Below are 18,866 nucleotides of genomic sequence, written 5' to 3'. Positions count from 1 at the left end.
TGGCTTCTCTTTTCTTATTAACAGGTAAAGAAACTACCATTCTTTCGGAATTGAGAATGAACCCCAAGAATCTACATTGTTTATCTGGAACAAGTGAGCTCTTTTTATAATTAACTAAGAAACCCAACTTGATTAGTAAGTCAAGGGTTTTATTGACAAACATTTCACAACTGTGAAATGATTCTGCAACGAGGAAAATGTCGTCGAGATATATTACTAATTGAACACCCTGTGTTCTCAATTGAGATACCACTGGTTTCATGATCTTCGTGAATACATATGGAGCAGTATTGAGTCCAAAAGGAAGACATGTAAATTCATAAAGGACCCCTTGAAACCTAAATGTGAGATATTTACGGTCATTCTCATGGATGGAAATCATATAATAGGCATCCTTAAGATCGAGCGTTGCCATGTAGCAATCTGGGGACATTAGATCTCTAGCAGTACGTAAGTCCTCTAACTTGAAGTGTTCGGTGGTGATGAATTTATTGAAACTCTTCAAGTTTAAGATGAGGCGAGAGGATCCATCAGGCTTAGGTGCAAGGAAAATACTAGAGATAAATTGGTTTCGCGATGGTTCGCATGTTTTGACTGCTCCCTTCTCTTGTAACTGCAACAGTAACTCCTGTATCTCTGCAAGTTCATGTGGGGACCAGGATCGCTCCTCAGGGAGTGAAAACTGTTGTGGTTGTGAATCAAGAGGAATGTTGTAACCAGAGATCCAATCTCTGATTGTTTCATCTTCCGATATGGAAGACCAGGCCTCAGAGAATTGTTTCAATCTACCTGCATAATTACTTACATCGTTTATTTCCTCCCTCGGTGATATGATTCCTTCCTGGAGGTGTAACCTCGAGTCCGAGGCTTCTGGGGGGTCTTCTTCTCCCGAAGTCGAGAGTTCGTGTGCCCGCTCGACCTCTGCTGCTTCTTTCCTGTGGGATAGAGCGGGCGTTTGACGTTTTTTGAGAACTCGTCATTCAGCGTTTTTCCAGGTTTCTTCAGATCATTACTGGTCTTTTCAAGACACTTGGAGGTTTTGATGATGCCATCTAGCTCCTTATCAAATAGTAACTCCCCGAATTTCACTTCATTAAGTGCGTCCTTCAAGGTTGGGTTTAAATTCGACAGGATTAGGGCTCTTCTAGTCTGAGATTCCTCCCTATGCACTTCAAGAATCAACCTAGATGCATCACTAATTAGACCCACACAAGACTTCTTCGCTTCAGGGTCAAGAGGTTCATCTTTCTTAAGAATCACCAAGGAGTTCAAGGCTTGGCCAAGGGCTGATAGACAAATCGACAGTTTAGTCTGTTTGGTGACCATTCTAGTGTCTCTACCTATTGCCCCCTCAGGCAGTGAGGCCTTGATTTCCACATTAAGTCGAGGAGCATTGAGTTCTTTACAATTCTCCGGTGTGGAATATTTTTTGATAATTTCCTTTTGCTCGTCTTTAGGCAAGCCTTTGGAAAGAATTTCCTTCCAACGGACTGCAATGTTGTCATTGATAGCTGGTCCCAAAGGATTATCAGGATCCAAACGCTTCCCCAGCAATTCAGAAATCTCAGGGTCAAGTGGATTAACCTCTTCAGGCTTAGAAACACTCGCAGTTTGTGAGGGATCGTTACCCGCCACAGACACTGGGACTTCGTTCACCTTTGGAGAAGAGACAGGGGGGTTAGGTTCAGGCTGATTCCCAATCCCATCTTTGGGAGGGCTGGGGTCCCTAGACCGACGTCTACTATTGTCTCGTGAGTGGGTCCTGTCGTTTCTTCTTGATCGATGTCGACTTCTGGATCGACGAGAGTTCTCTGAAGCAACACTTGAAGATGACGAGCTGTAAGATCCTGAATCCGATGAACTGCTGGAACTGGAGGATCTCCCACCTGGAATTCAATGGAAATAATGTCATCAAGGGCATCATCAACCCATGAACTCTTGTCCAGGAGTGATTTTTAGCGAATCCAAACAGGAAAACTCAAGGACTCGTGTCCGAGTTATTCTCAAATCGATCTGAGAATCAGAGACTCTTGTCCCTCTGTTTGTTTGTTTTTTTTTTTTTTTTTAACTCGTGTCAAAAGAAAAAAGAGGTGACCCAGGTGCATTGTGGGGACTAGAAGCTTCTCCAGTCACCACGTTTTCCACTTACTTTGCCGTCTCTAACCTAGAACAGAGAAGCAATTCTACGCAATACTTACGACGCTTGTGATGTTTACGAGAATGTTTTTTCTTTTTTAATTCTCTTTCGAGGCGACGAATACGTTTTTTCCAATGATTTTCATCGTCTGAATTCGGACTGTGACGTCTTTTTCCCATATTTAATCGAGCAAATACATTCAACTTGTTAACACTTCTGCACAAGAAAAAGGAATGGTGTAGTACCGCGCGACCAGTGTGGCGCACACATGGGAAGAAAATTTTTTGGTGGGACTTTTAATTTGTGGCACTATCTGTAGGAATAAGGGTACTACTAGTGATCTGAGGAAGAGGCGCGAAATAGAATTGGAAATATTTTAAATAAATTCAGTAATGAAGGAGCAGAGGGGAATTGCTCATGTTCCCTAGCTATTGTTTTATCTGGAAAACTATTTATGTTAGGCGGAAACCCCTAAACCTTTTGGAAGATGATTAAATTTTCGATAAGTATGTCTTTTTGAAAAGTCCTCAGAAAGCCAACAGTTTTTTTTTAATAAATCGATTTTAGCAGACATAAAATTTAATTTATCGCTCTGAACTCATCTCTCAAATATGATAAATAAATGTAAAATGAGCTAACTATGCTTCATGCATTTTTTTTTACAGTTGAGAAGAAATTTGAAATTCGAGGGATAGTATTTTGAGGAATTGGATTTAAGGGATAAATTAAAATTGCACTGACAATTCAATGAATTTGCCGAATTTTAATTGACAAGAAAATGAGAACTCCTCAGTTTTTTTAAGTTTTTAGTAAAAACTGCAAAAAAGAATTGCAATTAATAAAAAATCGACGATATAATTACCTGAATTTTCCATATTTCTAATAAAATCTGAAATTTCTGGAAAATTTCCATCCTCAATTTATTATTTCCGACATTATTTCATTAAATTTAAAACTTTCAATTGGCGTTTCCTTAAAATTACACTTAACCACAAAAGTGCTATAAATTTTGACTTTGAGTTAACAGTTAAACAACTTTCAAATTTCCCTGAAAATTCGATTAAAGTCCAGCAGAAAATTGAAGGGCCTGTTCTCCGGATTTTCTTCACTCTAGTATTATTTTTTTGAATAATTGCCTCTCATATTCCGCTAGATTTCTAAACTATTTTGAAGTTGCAGTGCAAAATGATGAGAATGGATTCTTTTATCTGTAAAAAACTATCTTTTGGAAATTTTTCCATAAAAATTCATTGATGATTAATCTGATAATGCGCTGGAGCTTGGTGGATTTTTTGGGAGTTTTTCAATCATATTCGAGCCTTGTCTTCGAGATTTGAATACTTGTAGTAGCTTGCCTGCGGCAAGCTGGAGCCACACGCTTTTAGAGTCTATAGAGAAACTTTCCTTGTGGCACCTTGGTCAGGAAGCGCCGCCATCTTGTCATTATTTTGTACGTGCGCAAGCGAGTCGCATGTTTCTTAGAGTTTTTTGTTGTTAGTGTTATCTTTCTTGGTTTTTTAACGAAATTTAGAGTTATTATGGATAAACATAAGAAGAGGAAGCACGGGGATAACGACGAGAAGGAGATCCTTCGTAAAATGCGTAGATTCTTCAAGAAGGCGCAACGCCTTTTACCTGAATGTGTGGACGCCGTGGAAGAAGGAAATCAGGTGGACAAGGAGAATGAGGACGGGAATATTCGCACTTTACCAAATGGCATTATCACTTCTGATAGCTAGAGCAGTAGCTCAGTTCCTCATGTGCCCCATACACCTGCGCTAGACGCACTTGGCTTAAAGCCAACACCAATACAGCCAACACCTCTACCTGTGGTGGTAATATCTCCTGATCTCGTTGTCTTGGAGGATTCACAATTAACGACACTTGATCCTGACGTTTTCGAGATTTTGGGCCCAGACCCCTCAAAACCCTCTGATACAGAAATCTCCCTTCAGGGGGATCTCGAGTCACATTGGGGCTTTTGGCTGTCCTCAAACCTCCAGAAGGAGGAATGGACAAAATTAATGGATCGTTATCCTCATACCTCCACCAAGTGTCTTTTTAAGGCTCCAAAACTCTATCCGGAGATTGCTTCGATCTCTACAGAGGCGTTGGTCCAAAGAGACAAGAAGTTTTGTGTATCTCGAAACCTCTCAGGTTCTGCCCTAGTCGCACTAGGAAGAGCAATTTTGAGTCTACTCTCGGAAGATGATGTTGACAAGTTAGCCTTGATCCAGAACTTTTACGACGTAGGAAAGATGACCCATGTTCACCAAGGTCTTGCCTTGACCAGACGAGCTTTCATATCACCCAGCTTGAATAAGCAAGTGCGCAGTGCTCTGGAGACTACAACTTCAGATAAGCAGCTCTATGGTTCAAATCTTTCTGAAAAGGTTAAAGAGGTCAAAACCATGGCGAAATTGGGTCAAGAGCTCGAAGTAACTGGACCACCACCGAAGAAACAAGGACCTTTAAACTCGAAGGGCACGTTTGTGTCGTGGAAAAAGCAAGCAGGCCAGGAACCTAGGATTCCGGCCAGATCAACCTCCAACCCCAGTCGGAGACCATTATCAAGACGCCCGGGGAACCCTCAATCGGCGTCAACGTCGACAGAGTCGTCCCGGAGAAGAAGTGGTAAGATCTGCAGGCTCTTTCAGGCATTGTTTTTCCAAGTGGTTATGAATTTCCTCTGATATCTTTGTTCTGGAGGCTGTGAAGGGATACAAAATTCCCTTCATCTTTATTCCTTATCAATTACACATTCCTCCGGAACCTATACTCTCCGAACTTGAAGGGGCTGTCCTGAGGTCTGAGATTAACAGATTGGTATTTCTAGGAGCAATTGAACAATGTGTCCCGGGCCATGACCAGTTTGTCTCTTCTTACTTTCTTATTGATTAACCAAACGGGGGAAAACCCTTTATTCCAAACCTAAAAAATTTGAATAAGTTTATAAAAGCTCCTCACTTTAAACTAGAGGACATGAGGACAGTGTTGAAGCTCATCTCGCGGAATGCCCTCATGTGCAAAATTGACCTGAAAGACGCGTCTTTTTCGGTTCCAATTCATAGGAACCATAGGAAATTTCTTCGTTTTTACGTGAAGGGCAATCTATTCGAATTCACCTACCTTCCCTTCGGTTTGTCAACCAGTCCGCATTCCTTTACAAAGGTGATGAAGCCGGTCATGAGCCATCTTAGATCAAAGGGCTTCATTTCATCTATTTTCTTAGATAATATCCTATGTATAGCTTCTTCGACTGAGGAGTGCTTAAGTCAGGCCATTGAAACTACAGCGTTTTTATCCTCATTGGGCTTCATCATAAATGAACAAAAGAACTGTTTTATTCTATCAAATCGCACTGAATACCTAGGTTTCATAGTGGACTCTGAAAAATTTTGCTTAAAAATTCCCGAGAGTAAAAAGGTGACAATTAGCAATCTACTTAGTTCATTACAATCTGGGACTAGCTGTTCAATCACAACGTTTTCCCGCCTAATAGGTTCCTTGATCTCCATATGCCCAGCCACGGCGTACGGCACGTTGTACACTAATGAACTCGAGAGAGTAAAACAATCGAATTTCATTATTAATGAAGGTGATTTCGATCAATTAATGACGATCGCCAGATCCCTTCAATCAGATCTCGATTGATGGGGTTCTCACTTAAAATCCTCCTTTAACCCCATTCGAACCAACCAGGCTAGATCAATCATTTTTTCTGATGCATCCCTTACAGACTGGTGAGTAGCCTGTGATGATAAGACAACGGGAGGCCTCTGGTCAGCCAAGACTTTTTAGTATCAATTAGCTAGAATTAAAAGCTCTTTAGCTAGCACTCAGATGTTTTCCTCATGAATTATCTAACTGGGAAATTTTGCTTCGGGTTGATAACACCACAGCGATTTCCTATATTAATAGATTAGGAAGTACGAGATTTTCACACCTTAATAAACTGTCTCGGCATCGAGATCGAGATCGAGAATCTCGTATTAATAATATAGATACAGAATGGGAACTAGAAGAATACGCTTTCCGATCCATCGGTAGGAGTTTCAGCTACCCGGATATGGATCTATTCGCTTCTCGGATAAATTCAAAATGCAAAATCTACTACTCATGACATAGAGACCCTTTCGCGCCGTCGATCGACGCATTCTCGATAGATTGGTCCAACACCTTCTTCTATGCCTTTCCACCGTTTTCGCTTACTCTACGCACAATTCGAAAAATCACTACGGGTAGAGCGATTGGTATCCTAGTAGTTCCTCGTTGGACAGCCCAACCCTGGTATCCGCTTTTCCTATCCTGTCTAGTGAATGATCAAATTGAATTCAGACCTGCTGAGCATCTTCTGCTTTCACCCTGCAGATCATTGATCCATCCACTAGCACGCCAGGTTACCCTTGTAGCAGCAATCTTATCAGGCAAGCCTACATCAAAAAGAAAGTAGTGGTTTTTTTGTTAGTAGAGAAACATAGACTGCTTCTCTGCACCGACTGCAAGGATCTTGGACTTCTTAACTGACGAGTTCAATCGAGGGGCAGCCGATGGCTCCGTAAACTCCGCCAGGTCAGCGATTGCGACCATGGCTGAGGGCAACATTGAAAAAAACCCTGTTATCCCGAGGTTGATTAAGGGTGTGTACAACCTACGCCCCAGCAAGCTCCGATACTCTCACACCTGGGACCCTGATAGAGTGCTAACATTTTTGAAGTCTTTACCGGAGAATGACGACCTATCATGTTGTCAGCTCAGCGAGAAAGCGATCACTATCCTGGCCTTAAGTACGGCACACAGACTTCAAACTTTCTCCCTTATCGAGCTAGAAAATATTCACCAAGGTGCAATAAATATAGAGATTAAGATCCCACAGGGAACAGAGACTTCGCGCAAGGGCGAGCTTCAACCTCTCCTACTTCTCCCCTTTCTTCCGGAGAGACATAAAGTCTGGGTAGCTAGTACAATCCGCTGCTACATTACAAGAACTCAGAATCTCAGAAAGAACATTTCAAAACTGTCCATTACGTCAAGAAAACCTTTCGACGCTGCATCTACTCAGACTTTAGCGAGATGGAGCAAGTCTTGTCTCGAACAAGCTGGAATAGATACCAGCAGATTCTCGGCTTACAGCACAAAACACGCGGCAACCTCTGCCGCTGCGAGGAAAGGTGTAGATCTGGACACAATTAGAAATACAGCTGGCTAGTCTGATAGATCTAATGTTTTTGTAAGATTTTATAATCCCCCAGTCGCGGGTGATAAAAATGCTTTTACCAACGCTGTTTTCAATGTTTAAAATTCTCTCTGTATAATCTTTTTATTTTGGACTATACTTAACATGTGTTTTGTTCTCCCCATTTATCATATACGAAAATAAATGCTGGCTAGATAAAAAATTGGACGAGTGCTCTGAACATCTACAAGTATTCAAATCTCGAAGACGAGGCTCGAATATAATTGTACGATCAAACGAACTTACCAGTAAGTGAAGTTCGATCGTGATTATATGAAGAGCCTCGTCGAGAGATTCAGTCCCCCACATTTAGCTTCCCCAACCCAATCCAATTTTTTCATATCCTATTTCTCAACTTTAAACTAATGACAAGATGGCGGCACTTCCCGACCTAGGTGCCACAATGAAAGTTTTTCTACAGGCTCTAAAAGCGTGAGGCTCCACCTTGCCGCAGTCAAGCTACTACAACTATTCAAATCTCTCGACGAGGCTCTTCATATAATCACGATCGAACTTCACTTACTGGTAAGTTCGTTTGACCGTACAATTATTCAATGGAGATTTGAGGATTGGCCGCTGCTATCGTCAGATCGACTCGGTCAGTATCGATTAACTTTAAGCTGACAATACGAAAGTGTAGATAGTAGAGGTATTTCTACAGACATGGGCATAGAGTTAAGGCACACAAACTACAGGTTGTACTCTATTTATTTTGTAAAAATAAATAATGAATAATTTTAAGAAAGGAAGGAGACATTTGTTTGAATAATCAACAGTTTCCTTCAAAGAATCAAATAGTTTGTTGTTTTATTTACAAACCAGCCAGCTCACCATAACAACTCAGCCCACGGTACAATATTTTTACTTATACTCATTTGTCTTTTGTGACTTATTTGTGAAAATGGAATACACATCTCCCCAATATCAGATGACTACACATAATGACAATCACTTCCTTATCTACATTCAAGAATTCGAGCATTTATCAACGATTACAATAAAATTTATAATTACTCATTAATTGCATTTTCTTCTTTCGCATCACAACTCGATTAAACCACAATTACCAGTGGATAAACAATAAAATTTCACCAATGATAAAAATGAATATCAATACTGAAATAGAACTTTATAATATCTTCCTTTTAATTTATTCACAATTAGTGAAGATTCTTAGGTTCAACTTTTTACAGTTTTTTATTTTAACAAAATAATTACCTGTTTTCATTACGGCTTACTCATGATTCAGTCGTACATTTGAACCCTCGAGATTCATCACCTCCCGATAACGATAATTAATTCATTGACTAAGAGCTGAGAGAATAATCGTAATAAGTTGTCACCTCCACTACTTTTTCAACAGATAATCTACGAAATTCAGATGGGCTTCGATAAAATGTTCACTCCCCACTATTTTTCCCCTCTGAAAAATGTTATCAGTAACCATGGGCGGTGTTTCAGGATTTTCACACAGAAAAGTTGTTCCGATTCCTCCAATAAACCACACAGAGAAAAACAAGTTTTCTTTCTTAGGGAATTTCAACCATAACCCGTCAGTCTAATAAAAAAAATTAGGAATTTTGTCACTCTGACCTAGAAGGAAAACTCATTAAATTTTGGGCTAGACTAGTAGACTACGAATTTCTCTGAATTTGTTCCCAAAATCGGAATTTTAAAAATTGACCATCTTTTGGAAACCGGCAATATATAGCCAAAAATCAACATATTTAAAATTCTTCCATTTTAGTGTGTATATTAGAATAATAAATGAGAAAATGAAAATTTTCACTGATTTTATGGATATATGTTTATCTCTTGAACACAACGACTAGATTATTTATTTGTGATTGATAATTGTGTGGAATATTCATCCATGGAATATCTCTTATCGAATTTAAAAAAAGCTTAATTTTGTATATAGGACTAACGGATGTACAATTCAATAAAAATTATGGGAAATATAAGTGATGAATCAAGCGAAAAATTACCTGGTAGTCAATATAAATAATTATATAGATAAAAAATATAAATAAACAATATTTAGTATTATTTGTATTTCTTTAAGCATTGTGAGAGCTCGAAAGAACAATGTTAGAATTGAGAATTGCGATTTCCATGAACTTCCCTGAAAAATAAGAGGTAAGATATATAAATTAATAATCTTCTGGAGGTGAAAATTAACAATAGAAAAAGGACAAATTAATAATTAATTTAAATTCGTCGCCATAATAAAATAACTCAATTGTCGCTAAATAAGTTCCTGAATTTTTTATGGTAGTTACTTCAGAATAAAGGACAATATAACTTAAAATATAATTTAAAAAAAATATATGTTTAAAATTCAAAAAAATTCATTTTATTTTTCAGAAACAATTTCTCTATGCCGTTAAAGTTAATAACTGAAAAATAGTGGCAAATTGTCTTAACCCCGTGACTTCTCATCTATTAAACTTCACAACGTTCCAGTCCCCAAAAGTAAAAGCTTCTCAGTGCACTCCAATAAATCCAGAAAAGAAACACAATTTGTTCATTCACAACAACTAAAGTCTTTCGGAATAAAAAAGTGCCACAGTTTCCATGTCTTCATTATTAAATCGACGAATGAAAACGTGGTGATGCATAATTAATAGCCCGTGTTCATCGTACCTAGAACACCATGGGAATCACATTGTGTCCCCGTGATCCCTTAAATGCAAATTTAAAGCCTTCGCATATTTTTCGTATCCTAACTTTCTTCTGTTTCTCACTGAAATAGTTTTTGTATCCGCTTAGAAAAACGTGTTTTTTTTTCAAAAGACTATATTATTTTTTATACTTGTTATTGTACCTTTACTCTCTTCATGTGCATATGTGCATATGTGCTTGTGGTTTTAACGTCCTTTTTTTCTCGTGTTAACGTGTTGTGAGTATAGGTCTGTGTCGACCACAGATATGCATCCCTTTCTTTTGTTCCCCAGTAAGCTCCCTGTTTTTTTTTTTAAATATTTTTTCATCTGCTATCGTTATCTGGTTCTTCCTCCTCATAAAAATCTAGCTTATTAACAATCTCCCGCAGATTATCGCGTTGCATTTTTCCACAGGCTTCAGCCAGAGGTACGATTCTGAGATAACTATGATAACGTCAAACGAGAAAAGTAAAATTTCGTAACGGGGAGTTCTGATCTATTCGGCAAATTAATTATTTACCAGTTGTCAACGAGAAGATATCGGCAGTGGAGGGGCTTATACGTGAAAGATTAACCTTTGTATTACGATTTTGATCTAAAAAATTTCGATGTCTATTTCGTAAATTATGGATGCCGACCTTATGCATTACGTGTTTTAACTTTGTAAATTAGGATTTCAAAAAACGTAACTGACAGTTTATATCTCCTAAATGACCATTTTGGACCCCGTAAACTATGAGTCTAGGTGAGATCTCGTATTTCACAATATAAAACTCGGAATTTATGCAATACAATGTCGTAATTTACGTTTTCAAACGCGTAATTCACGTGATCAAAATTTCGACTGAACATCTCTGAAAATAAGGTAAATACCAACTTTAGATGTAAATCTTTTTCGTACTTCTCAATCAGCCCTACACGAAAAATGTATCCACAAATTTCAGTATGTCAGATATTGTATATATCTTCAAATATATTTTTCTTATATTGTTCAGATATTTTCAAAAAGCATTCACTGCATATATAGGGGAGAATGGGGCGATATGGGCCGGTGAAAATTGAAAAAAAGCTTATCTTTAGCTTATCTTAGGCCGATACGAATTTCACAGCCTCTATCGAAAAGAAAAATGTTTTACTTATTTTTTAAGGTTTCTGTTATTTTTTGTATTCTTCTCGTTTTTGTTTTCTCAATATCGTCCTTAATAACTAACAAATCGATCACTTACACCATAATTTTGTAAAGAATAATTTTAGATTATGAAGATCAAGTTAACTGTTATGCAATGAGCAATTAAAAAACAACTTTCACCGGCCCATTTTGCTCCACCCTTCCTTATCTATTTTTCAGAATAAAATGTTTTCGTTTGAAATTAATTGCTTGTTAAGGTCTTTATTAGTCTCGGAAAATGTAGTTAAACTGAAATAAGGAGGGACCCTCACCATTTGATTAGTTTTGCTGTTGATTAAGATCGATTAGAAAGCTTAAGTCCGAAAAGCACTTGCGTCTCGTCAAACAGACGTGACACTTTCATTTTGAAAACTCGTCTGCATTCTGCGGAATTGTCATTGGATGACAGCACTGCCATTAGATCTTTCCTAAGGAAACAAGGGAAGGAAAACAAATAGAGGTGTCCTGGCTAGTCTCGAATAACTTGCATTGTTCTCCAGAATTTACTGTCTTTTCCTCAGACTCACCGAAATTGATATTGCGCTCCCTTCCAGTCGCTTTATTACCCGCCATACCTTCTGGGATATTCTACTCGAGGGACCAATGGAAATAATGTGATAAAAAGAAAATTGAGGTTTGTGTTTAGATCTGCACGAAGAAAATAATTAAATTCACACGCGTGAATAATAATAATTCCCAGTCCCAGTTCCCAAGGATTTTTATTCTACATTCAGGAAAAAATCAGAGAATCGTTTCATCAAATAAATCATCATTCTTCATTAATTCATGGGATTTTGGTACAGCAATGTTGAGAGAAAAATTAGTTTACAGGCAATCGGTTTGCGACTATTGAATGCCAGAATAAACTGTTCTGACATTCTAAACTTTTTACTTTAAGTTTTCTGAAAATAGAATAATAAAAGTTCAGATATCCCTGAACATTCCCTGAAATTCCAAATTTGTGAGCAGCAATCAACAGATAATTCCACAATTTTGTTAAGATGTCAGCAAAACAGTGAAAATTCACAAAATATTCAAGCTTTTTATCAATATTCGAAAAAAGATTATTTAATAATACTTTGCCAATCAGAATACAATTTAGAATTTCAAAATTCGTTAAAATTCCTCAGAATCTCTGGTACAGTGTTAGACTTTTCCTTAATGTCACCGAAAATATGACGGTAACATTGAAATAGATTTAGGAAAAAGTGAGATTAAATGGAAGTGGAATTAAAATTTCACAACTTGATAGCATCCTGATCAAAACGTGAATATTCAATGGCAAAATTATATAAATTTTTTATTCATTATTTTTATTCATATTCTCACTTCGTTCGGTTAGAATGCTCACTTTCGGCGTATGTAGGCAGAAAATATAGTTAATTTTTCAATTCAATTAATCCCGGAAAATTATGAAAATTACTCAAGCATTCTCCTTGCCTTCGGCTCGGGTGGTAATTTTGCACGTGGGGAGGACTTGTCTACTTTTCCTCTCTAGGGGAGAAATATACTATTTGTGGATTTTCAGAATTGAAAAATTTTCAGAAATTGAAATTCAAAACCAGAACTCGCTTGGAACTCTTTCCATTGTTTCATTAAAAATCCCTTGTAATTCGCGCTGATGATTTGTTAACCTGAAAAACTGAATCTTTTATTTATGTCCAACGACCTCATAATTTTCTATAATTCTATTCGCAATAAGTAATCGTCTACAGATCCAAATTTTGAATGTTCTTCAAATAATCATTTTTGCCAATGCCATCTAAGGTTTTATACGGGACATCATTAACTTGTCAACTAATTATCGACAAACTGTTGTCTGGGGTGTAGATTTTCTTGTGGTTATTAAATTTCTTTGGCCAAAATCTTTATTTGCCTCAGTGTATTCCATCCAAAAATTGTTGTCAGTTCGATGAAAATCCAAAAAATAAATTGCGTAAATTGCGAAGAAAAATTTTGCTCGGTGATCTTCCGCATCAGATGCTTTTCGAAGTAAAAATAACCATCTACCGCATAAACGAAAATCACATAACCGGCCCTTCCCTTTACCCCCCCCCCCCCCCTCAGTACCGAAGTAGAATCCTGTCGATAACTACATTTTAACCTCTATTTTCCAAAATATTCAGCAGCGCTCTAAAGTCCAGAAAAGCCCGAGGACAGAGGTTCATGTTGCAGTAGGATTTAGCAAAGAGTAGCGGAATGATATGTTTGACAGAAAGCAGAATAGATCGTCCGCACCGCTGCCCGAAACCCGTCTCGCTCCTCCAAAAAGCTCTGCACTCTACATGCATGATTTTGTGCGTGTGTATGACACACATTTTTTATACATCGCTTTGTGGCTGACACAATTTCGCAATATTTCCCGCAGCATGATTTATCCCCAGTGCGGCGACTGGGCGAAACATTCAATGTCACGACAAAAAAACCATTGACGTTCTATTGAAATAAAAGTGGACAACATCGGAGCACAAAAGCTTGGGAATAAAACCATGGTTCCTCTTTCGCTGGGATTCCCGCGGGCCAAAGAGGGAGGAACTAGGTGGAGGGAGAGAAAAGGGTGGTTGATTGGTCCCAGTGGCGTTGGGGTATAGAAGTGGGAGGAGGAAGTTAATCAAAAAAATATCTCGTACCACGTTTGGAAACCTCACGCCCTCTCAGCACCGATCTCCTCTGCGAATTATTGTCGTTTTAGTCTCTCCCACGTTTCTGTTGGAATTGAAATGCTTCCTCGCTTTACTCTCCCAAAAAAACTTGCGCATTCTTTTTTTTTCATTTATCATGAATTGGTCTAACCACGTGTCCATCATTCTTACGGCGAATATCCAAGTTTCTTCATAAGCCGTTTCCCCACATCTAACCGCCCACTCACACGAAAAAATTCAACTTCATTTTGAGACTTGTAATCTCATTTCAGAACCTCGAAGGCTGGAAATTCAGACAGCTTTCTGCTCGCTGCATTGAGGATTTTGTGAGTATTATAAGGTGAGACGTAAAAGCGATTTTAGTTGAGAATTAAATCATTGGAGACTTGGAGTCAGAATTGGAGAATTTTCAACTTTGAGACGATTCAACGGAAGTCGATTTCCTTTCGATTTGCACTGCATTAATAAATTAGATTAAATTAGATTAAACAATAATATGTATAATTGAGTTAGGGAAGTGACAAGTTAATATCTCACGTCTCAAATTAAGTTTTTCCAAAGTTCCACGTGGAGTATTTCAAATTCTCAATTTAAAGTGTTAAAATTTGTTAAAGTAAGATTCTTTCATGTCTCCCAGGCCCTCCCAAAATCTCAAAACAAGCTCCACTTTAAGATGCTATTATTATTCCATACTTGTTCCATAACGATTGAGATATTAAAGTCAACAGAGTGATTTGAACATTCATGGCTTATTCAGAGTCGCTCAAGTTGACCAAAGTGAGCGGTGAATTTTCCAAAGGTACGTTACCCTAGCTTATATTTTCTTACAATTACCCCATACAAGAGATCGATCGGGGGTGTAATGAAGTTGGATGTAATGAGACTAAAATATCAGTGTATTTAAAATAGTTGAAAAGTCCTTGAGGGTTTACAGGAGTGCAAAAGTGAACGGATAATATATCATTATTTCTATAATATACGTTGTTTATGACAAAAAGGCAGCGTGGGTGGGCATTGGGAGAAGGCTCGCTTATGCTTGTTATCACTCACTTCAAATATAACCATTAAATGCTGCCTCTAATTCACGTATAATGGCGTATGATTGTGATTGAGTCGATTCATTACACTGTGCGGAGACAAGCGTAGGGAGAGGATGGATAGTTAATGGATCGTGATATGTCGATCGTGATTTATCCTCACTAGAGTGCCCCATCCCCCCTCCCCCCTCCCCCTTTCATTTGTTCATTGCATTATACTTATCTGAACTAACTTCACATTAGTGTGGTCCAAAAGTAAATATTTATATTCCTCCTTCGTACAACTTGTAATGTCCTGAATATTCACTCCATACATCATGTCGGACGCTGTTTCTACATTTCGTATTTATCTACACCACATAGTAACATTCCCTCGTTTATGACGTTTTTGTTGTTATCCCCTAGACTTTATCTAATGCTCTCATCAAAATTTAAATCCATGAACAGTCCACTTTCGTTCAAGCACGCATTCTAACTTACATTAAGCTTCCCTTCGTCATGTTTCTTTGGATTATTTCACTACTCACAATGTAGTTCTGCAATCGATCCTTTTTTTTCCTATTTAATTTTTTTTATCTCAGCGCGGAACTTGGCTTGGTTTTTACTATCTTGGTAATGGAATCCCCGGGCGACATTTGCGGCAGTGGAGTATGTTGTTTTTTCATTTTCTTTTTGCGGTGAAAAGTTTCTTCTTCTCTCGGCGTTGTTTTATTAGCCCAGGCCACCTGACGCTTTGGTCCCGTTGGTTCTTAGATTTGAGTTCCTTCGGTCCTCATCTGGAAGAAAAAGTTGGTTTCCAAATATTGAGTAACTAGATTGGATTTGGCGATCACACCATTATTGATTAGGAGACAACTCATAACAGAAAAATTATATCACAGGATCAATGACAATCACCTTTCTTTTTCTCAAAAAGCATCAGCAAACAATGGAACTCTTTTTGCTCTTGATCATCATTCCAATAGTAGTCAGTGACTAATAAATTTATTCCTCATTATTTGATGTATTTACTATATACTCATTACCAAAGAACACCATTTATTAGATGAAAAATGAGGAGTCCATTTGACCCACACTATCCGTTTTACCCCGTCCCTACATCTATCTTTATTTGAAAAATCGTTGGTCACGCCAGTCACTTAATACGTTCATTCCTGAATGCCTACCTGCCTACCTCTTCTTTAAATTTGTCACATATTTCTACAAAAATCACCAGGTCAGTTTTCGAATGCTCTGAATTTCATCGATTTGTCTCTATGCAAACCGAAGTTACGAGTATTTGAATATCAATAAACATAAAATCGTTATGTCACGTCTACTTTGGAGGTGTTAGTTTCGGCCAAATTTTCAGCACCCGTTTGCAAAAAAGGATCATATGACCTGTCTACCTTATATTTTTGCCGTACATCACATGTTTTTATCGAATTAATGGAAGAATAACCGTCACTATTATATATCATTTTATAGCTCAATCTCTGAGCTTTTGGACGGCTCTCAGTTTATTCAGTTACGTTCATTCTGTTCTGAGTTATGAATCAATAAACATCATAAGGACACTTATTTCGCGTGCTAACGATTATTTGAAAAATTCCACGTCTTAACAGATGAGACAAATAAAATATTCTATATCATTTGTCTGTTTCCAGTCTGTATTGGACTATGAACGATTGAATGTGAATACAATGTGTTGCATCCATTGTCTGATGAGTATTTTTCATGTAATTGACGGTTGAAACGGAAATTTATTGTAACAGTATTCGCACAACAATCGTCAATGAAAAAACTTCAACTCTAAAGACTGTATGAAAATGATCAAAGATAAGGAAAACAAATACAAATTAGACAGTTAAAATAAAAAACAAGCAGTTAACCAAGCCTATTTGGCAGGAAGCATCCAACCATCACCGTATGCATCAGTTTTTTTCTCATTTTTCAATTCTACTAATACCATTGGCAGTAAACTTCTAAATGAATGCATATTTATTTCAACAGCGATTTTTTCGGCGATAAAGAAAAATGGCTATATCTCCTAAACGAATCATCCGATTCAGTCCATTTTCAATAGGAAACATTGTGGTCATGAGAGGAACCCTTCTGCCAGATTTCAAGCTGATAGGTTAATTTTAAAAAGTTTTTCGTTAAAGTACTACTTTCCCAGCCTATAGTCGACCTTTGTGGGGTTCATACCACCCAGGTCCCCGTCGCAAGCCCTGGGTTACGCCGAGAGCTGATATGATTTCCATCAAATCATACCTAGCATGGACTTAAGAAAATTAATGTAATATAAATTGTTAAAAAAATTATACCTCTACACGGGAGAAGGAGTGAGAAATCTTGAACATCTACGCAAGCACCCATCATAAAAAATGAGGTGACTTGAAGTATATAAATTCAACGATGAAATCTAGGTTACATATGAGAGTGGTATTGCATCACTTTACCGGTTTTTCTATCAAATAGCCTAAGTAAAATTTCAATTAATTGGTTCATCCATTTGTTATGAATAAAATTAAAAAAATTAAAGTCCTCCGGCCGTTGGGATAAATTGCGTCATACGGACCTTATACGGACGGGACTATGGAGGAGGTGTGTTCTCTATTTCGCCTCTCTCTTGTACCTATTGCATTAAAGAGAGAGGGGGGATAGACCTGGCTATCGACTGATGACGTTTTACAAGTAAAATTTATCATCCTTAAGGGTAAAAATTGCCGCGCATCGGGTTCATTTCAACTACGCACTCAATAAACTTTATTGATTGAGCGGATAATAGTATAGTTCGATACGAGTGAGACGGAATCATGACGAGTGTGAAGTTGGTGATCGTAGGCGAAGCCGAGGGTTGCTAATCATACGAGCTGTAAATTTCCGGCTCACATATGTTAAACAATATTTTGGGGCAGTGATTGTACGTTCAGTGAGTGTCGAATTGTGCTCTTTCCGTTTACTAATAAACGAGAAGTTTTACTTTTTCTTTACCGGTAAAAGAAATACTATTTTCCACGCCTAGGATGGAAAAACTGAATCTGACGAATGCGGCTTTATAGTCCGAGCGAAGCGTTTAATAATGAAGCGAATAACCATAATTTTTATCCTTTTCATGTAGATTATTTATTTTAGCCCACATAAATTTTGATCAATATATGGTCAATTTTCGCTGTATAGGGAAAATTATGTTCTAGTAGAATAAAATTTATTTTAGTTTTTATAAATCCTATTATTTTCATATTTTCTCGAAACGTCAGAATAAAGATTCCTCTAACGTGAGTCATAGTACACTTTTATCCTATTGTCAGGACAATTTTCATTAAAAATTCCTCTGCGTGCAGACGTGACTTAAAATTATTTGTTCGCGTTTTATAGCATTGTAGATAACTTAAAATTGAAAGGGAAGAATCGATAAATCGGTCAAATACAAGGCTTCCATCCGGAAGCAAGAGAAATTGCCAGTAATTATTGAATATCTGGCCTTTTGTAAGCATTGTTTCAACAGATGAATCTGTTTGGTTGAAGGATACCAAATATATGATCACAGGTAATAGAGACAGTTTTTTCTCCCTAGTGGGAGCAAAGTACACACTTCTTGCCTTCGGCTCGGGCGGTAATTCTGCACGTGGGCAAGCCTTCTTTACTTTACCTCCCTAGGTGGGAAATATACTATTAATATAGCGCGGGCATTCCGTCTGCGCATATCCGGTATCGCCCTAGTATAAGGATAAGGGAAAAACTACGGGAATATAAAAACAAAGAAGATCCATTAACCCCCCGAGTGGAAATTAGTTCAGGTCTACTTGAAGTCCGATCAGAACTTGATTCAGTTTCAGTGCGGTTCGCTTGATCGGGTAAGATCTGATCAGAACCTGACCAAGGTTTGATCCAACGTTTCGGATCCTAAAAACTACAAGCGAATTTAGATCAAGTTCTGATCAGACAGGCCTGATCAGATGACACTTGATGAAAACTAGATCAAGTTTCGAGCCAGT

At 37.8% G+C, this 18,866-nt stretch overlaps 3 protein-coding genes across 10 annotated transcripts in view; 1 reads left to right on the top strand and 2 right to left on the bottom strand.

The window, feature by feature from the left end:
- LOC105263170 (uncharacterized) overlaps positions 1-1,383 on the bottom strand; it is a 2,493-nt gene extending 1,110 nt beyond the window's left edge. Inside the window, exon 1 of the mRNA XM_011299204.1 lies at positions 806-1,383. Coding sequence (XP_011297506.1) covers positions 811-1,326 — 516 coding nt within the window. The 5' untranslated portion in view covers positions 1,327-1,383 and the 3' untranslated portion in view covers positions 806-810. The remainder of the gene's footprint in view (positions 1-805) is intronic.
- The window catches only part of LOC105263171 (uncharacterized), a 137,663-nt gene that overhangs the window by 67,109 nt on the left and 51,688 nt on the right, over positions 1-18,866 (top strand). The window contains exon 7 of one of the 7 annotated variants that reach the window (XM_011299206.1): positions 14,122-14,992. The exons of 5 other annotated variants lie outside the window; for them this stretch is intronic. In XM_011299206.1, the coding sequence (XP_011297508.1) occupies positions 14,122-14,168 (47 nt within the window). In that variant the 3' untranslated portion in view covers positions 14,169-14,992. Of the gene's footprint in view, positions 1-2,802; positions 2,930-14,121; positions 14,993-18,866 lie in introns of those variants that run through there. One more of the 7 variants, XM_011299207.1, reaches the window with a different exon arrangement.
- The window catches only part of Shaw (Shaker cognate w), an 84,835-nt gene continuing 81,064 nt past the window's right edge, over positions 15,096-18,866 (bottom strand). For both annotated transcript variants that reach the window (XM_011299212.1, XM_011299213.1), the window contains exon 5: positions 15,096-15,662. In XM_011299212.1, coding sequence (XP_011297514.1) covers positions 15,598-15,662 — 65 coding nt within the window. In that variant the 3' untranslated portion in view covers positions 15,096-15,597. The remainder of the gene's footprint in view (positions 15,663-18,866) is intronic.

The sequence above is a fragment of the Fopius arisanus genome, unplaced genomic scaffold, assembly GCF_000806365.1.
Source record: "Fopius arisanus strain USDA-PBARC FA_bdor unplaced genomic scaffold, ASM80636v1 scaffold00013, whole genome shotgun sequence".
Lineage (NCBI taxonomy): Eukaryota > Metazoa > Arthropoda > Insecta > Hymenoptera > Braconidae > Fopius > Fopius arisanus.
The sequence above is the reverse complement of the archived record's forward strand: the minus strand, read 5'-3'. Positions and strand labels throughout refer to the sequence as shown.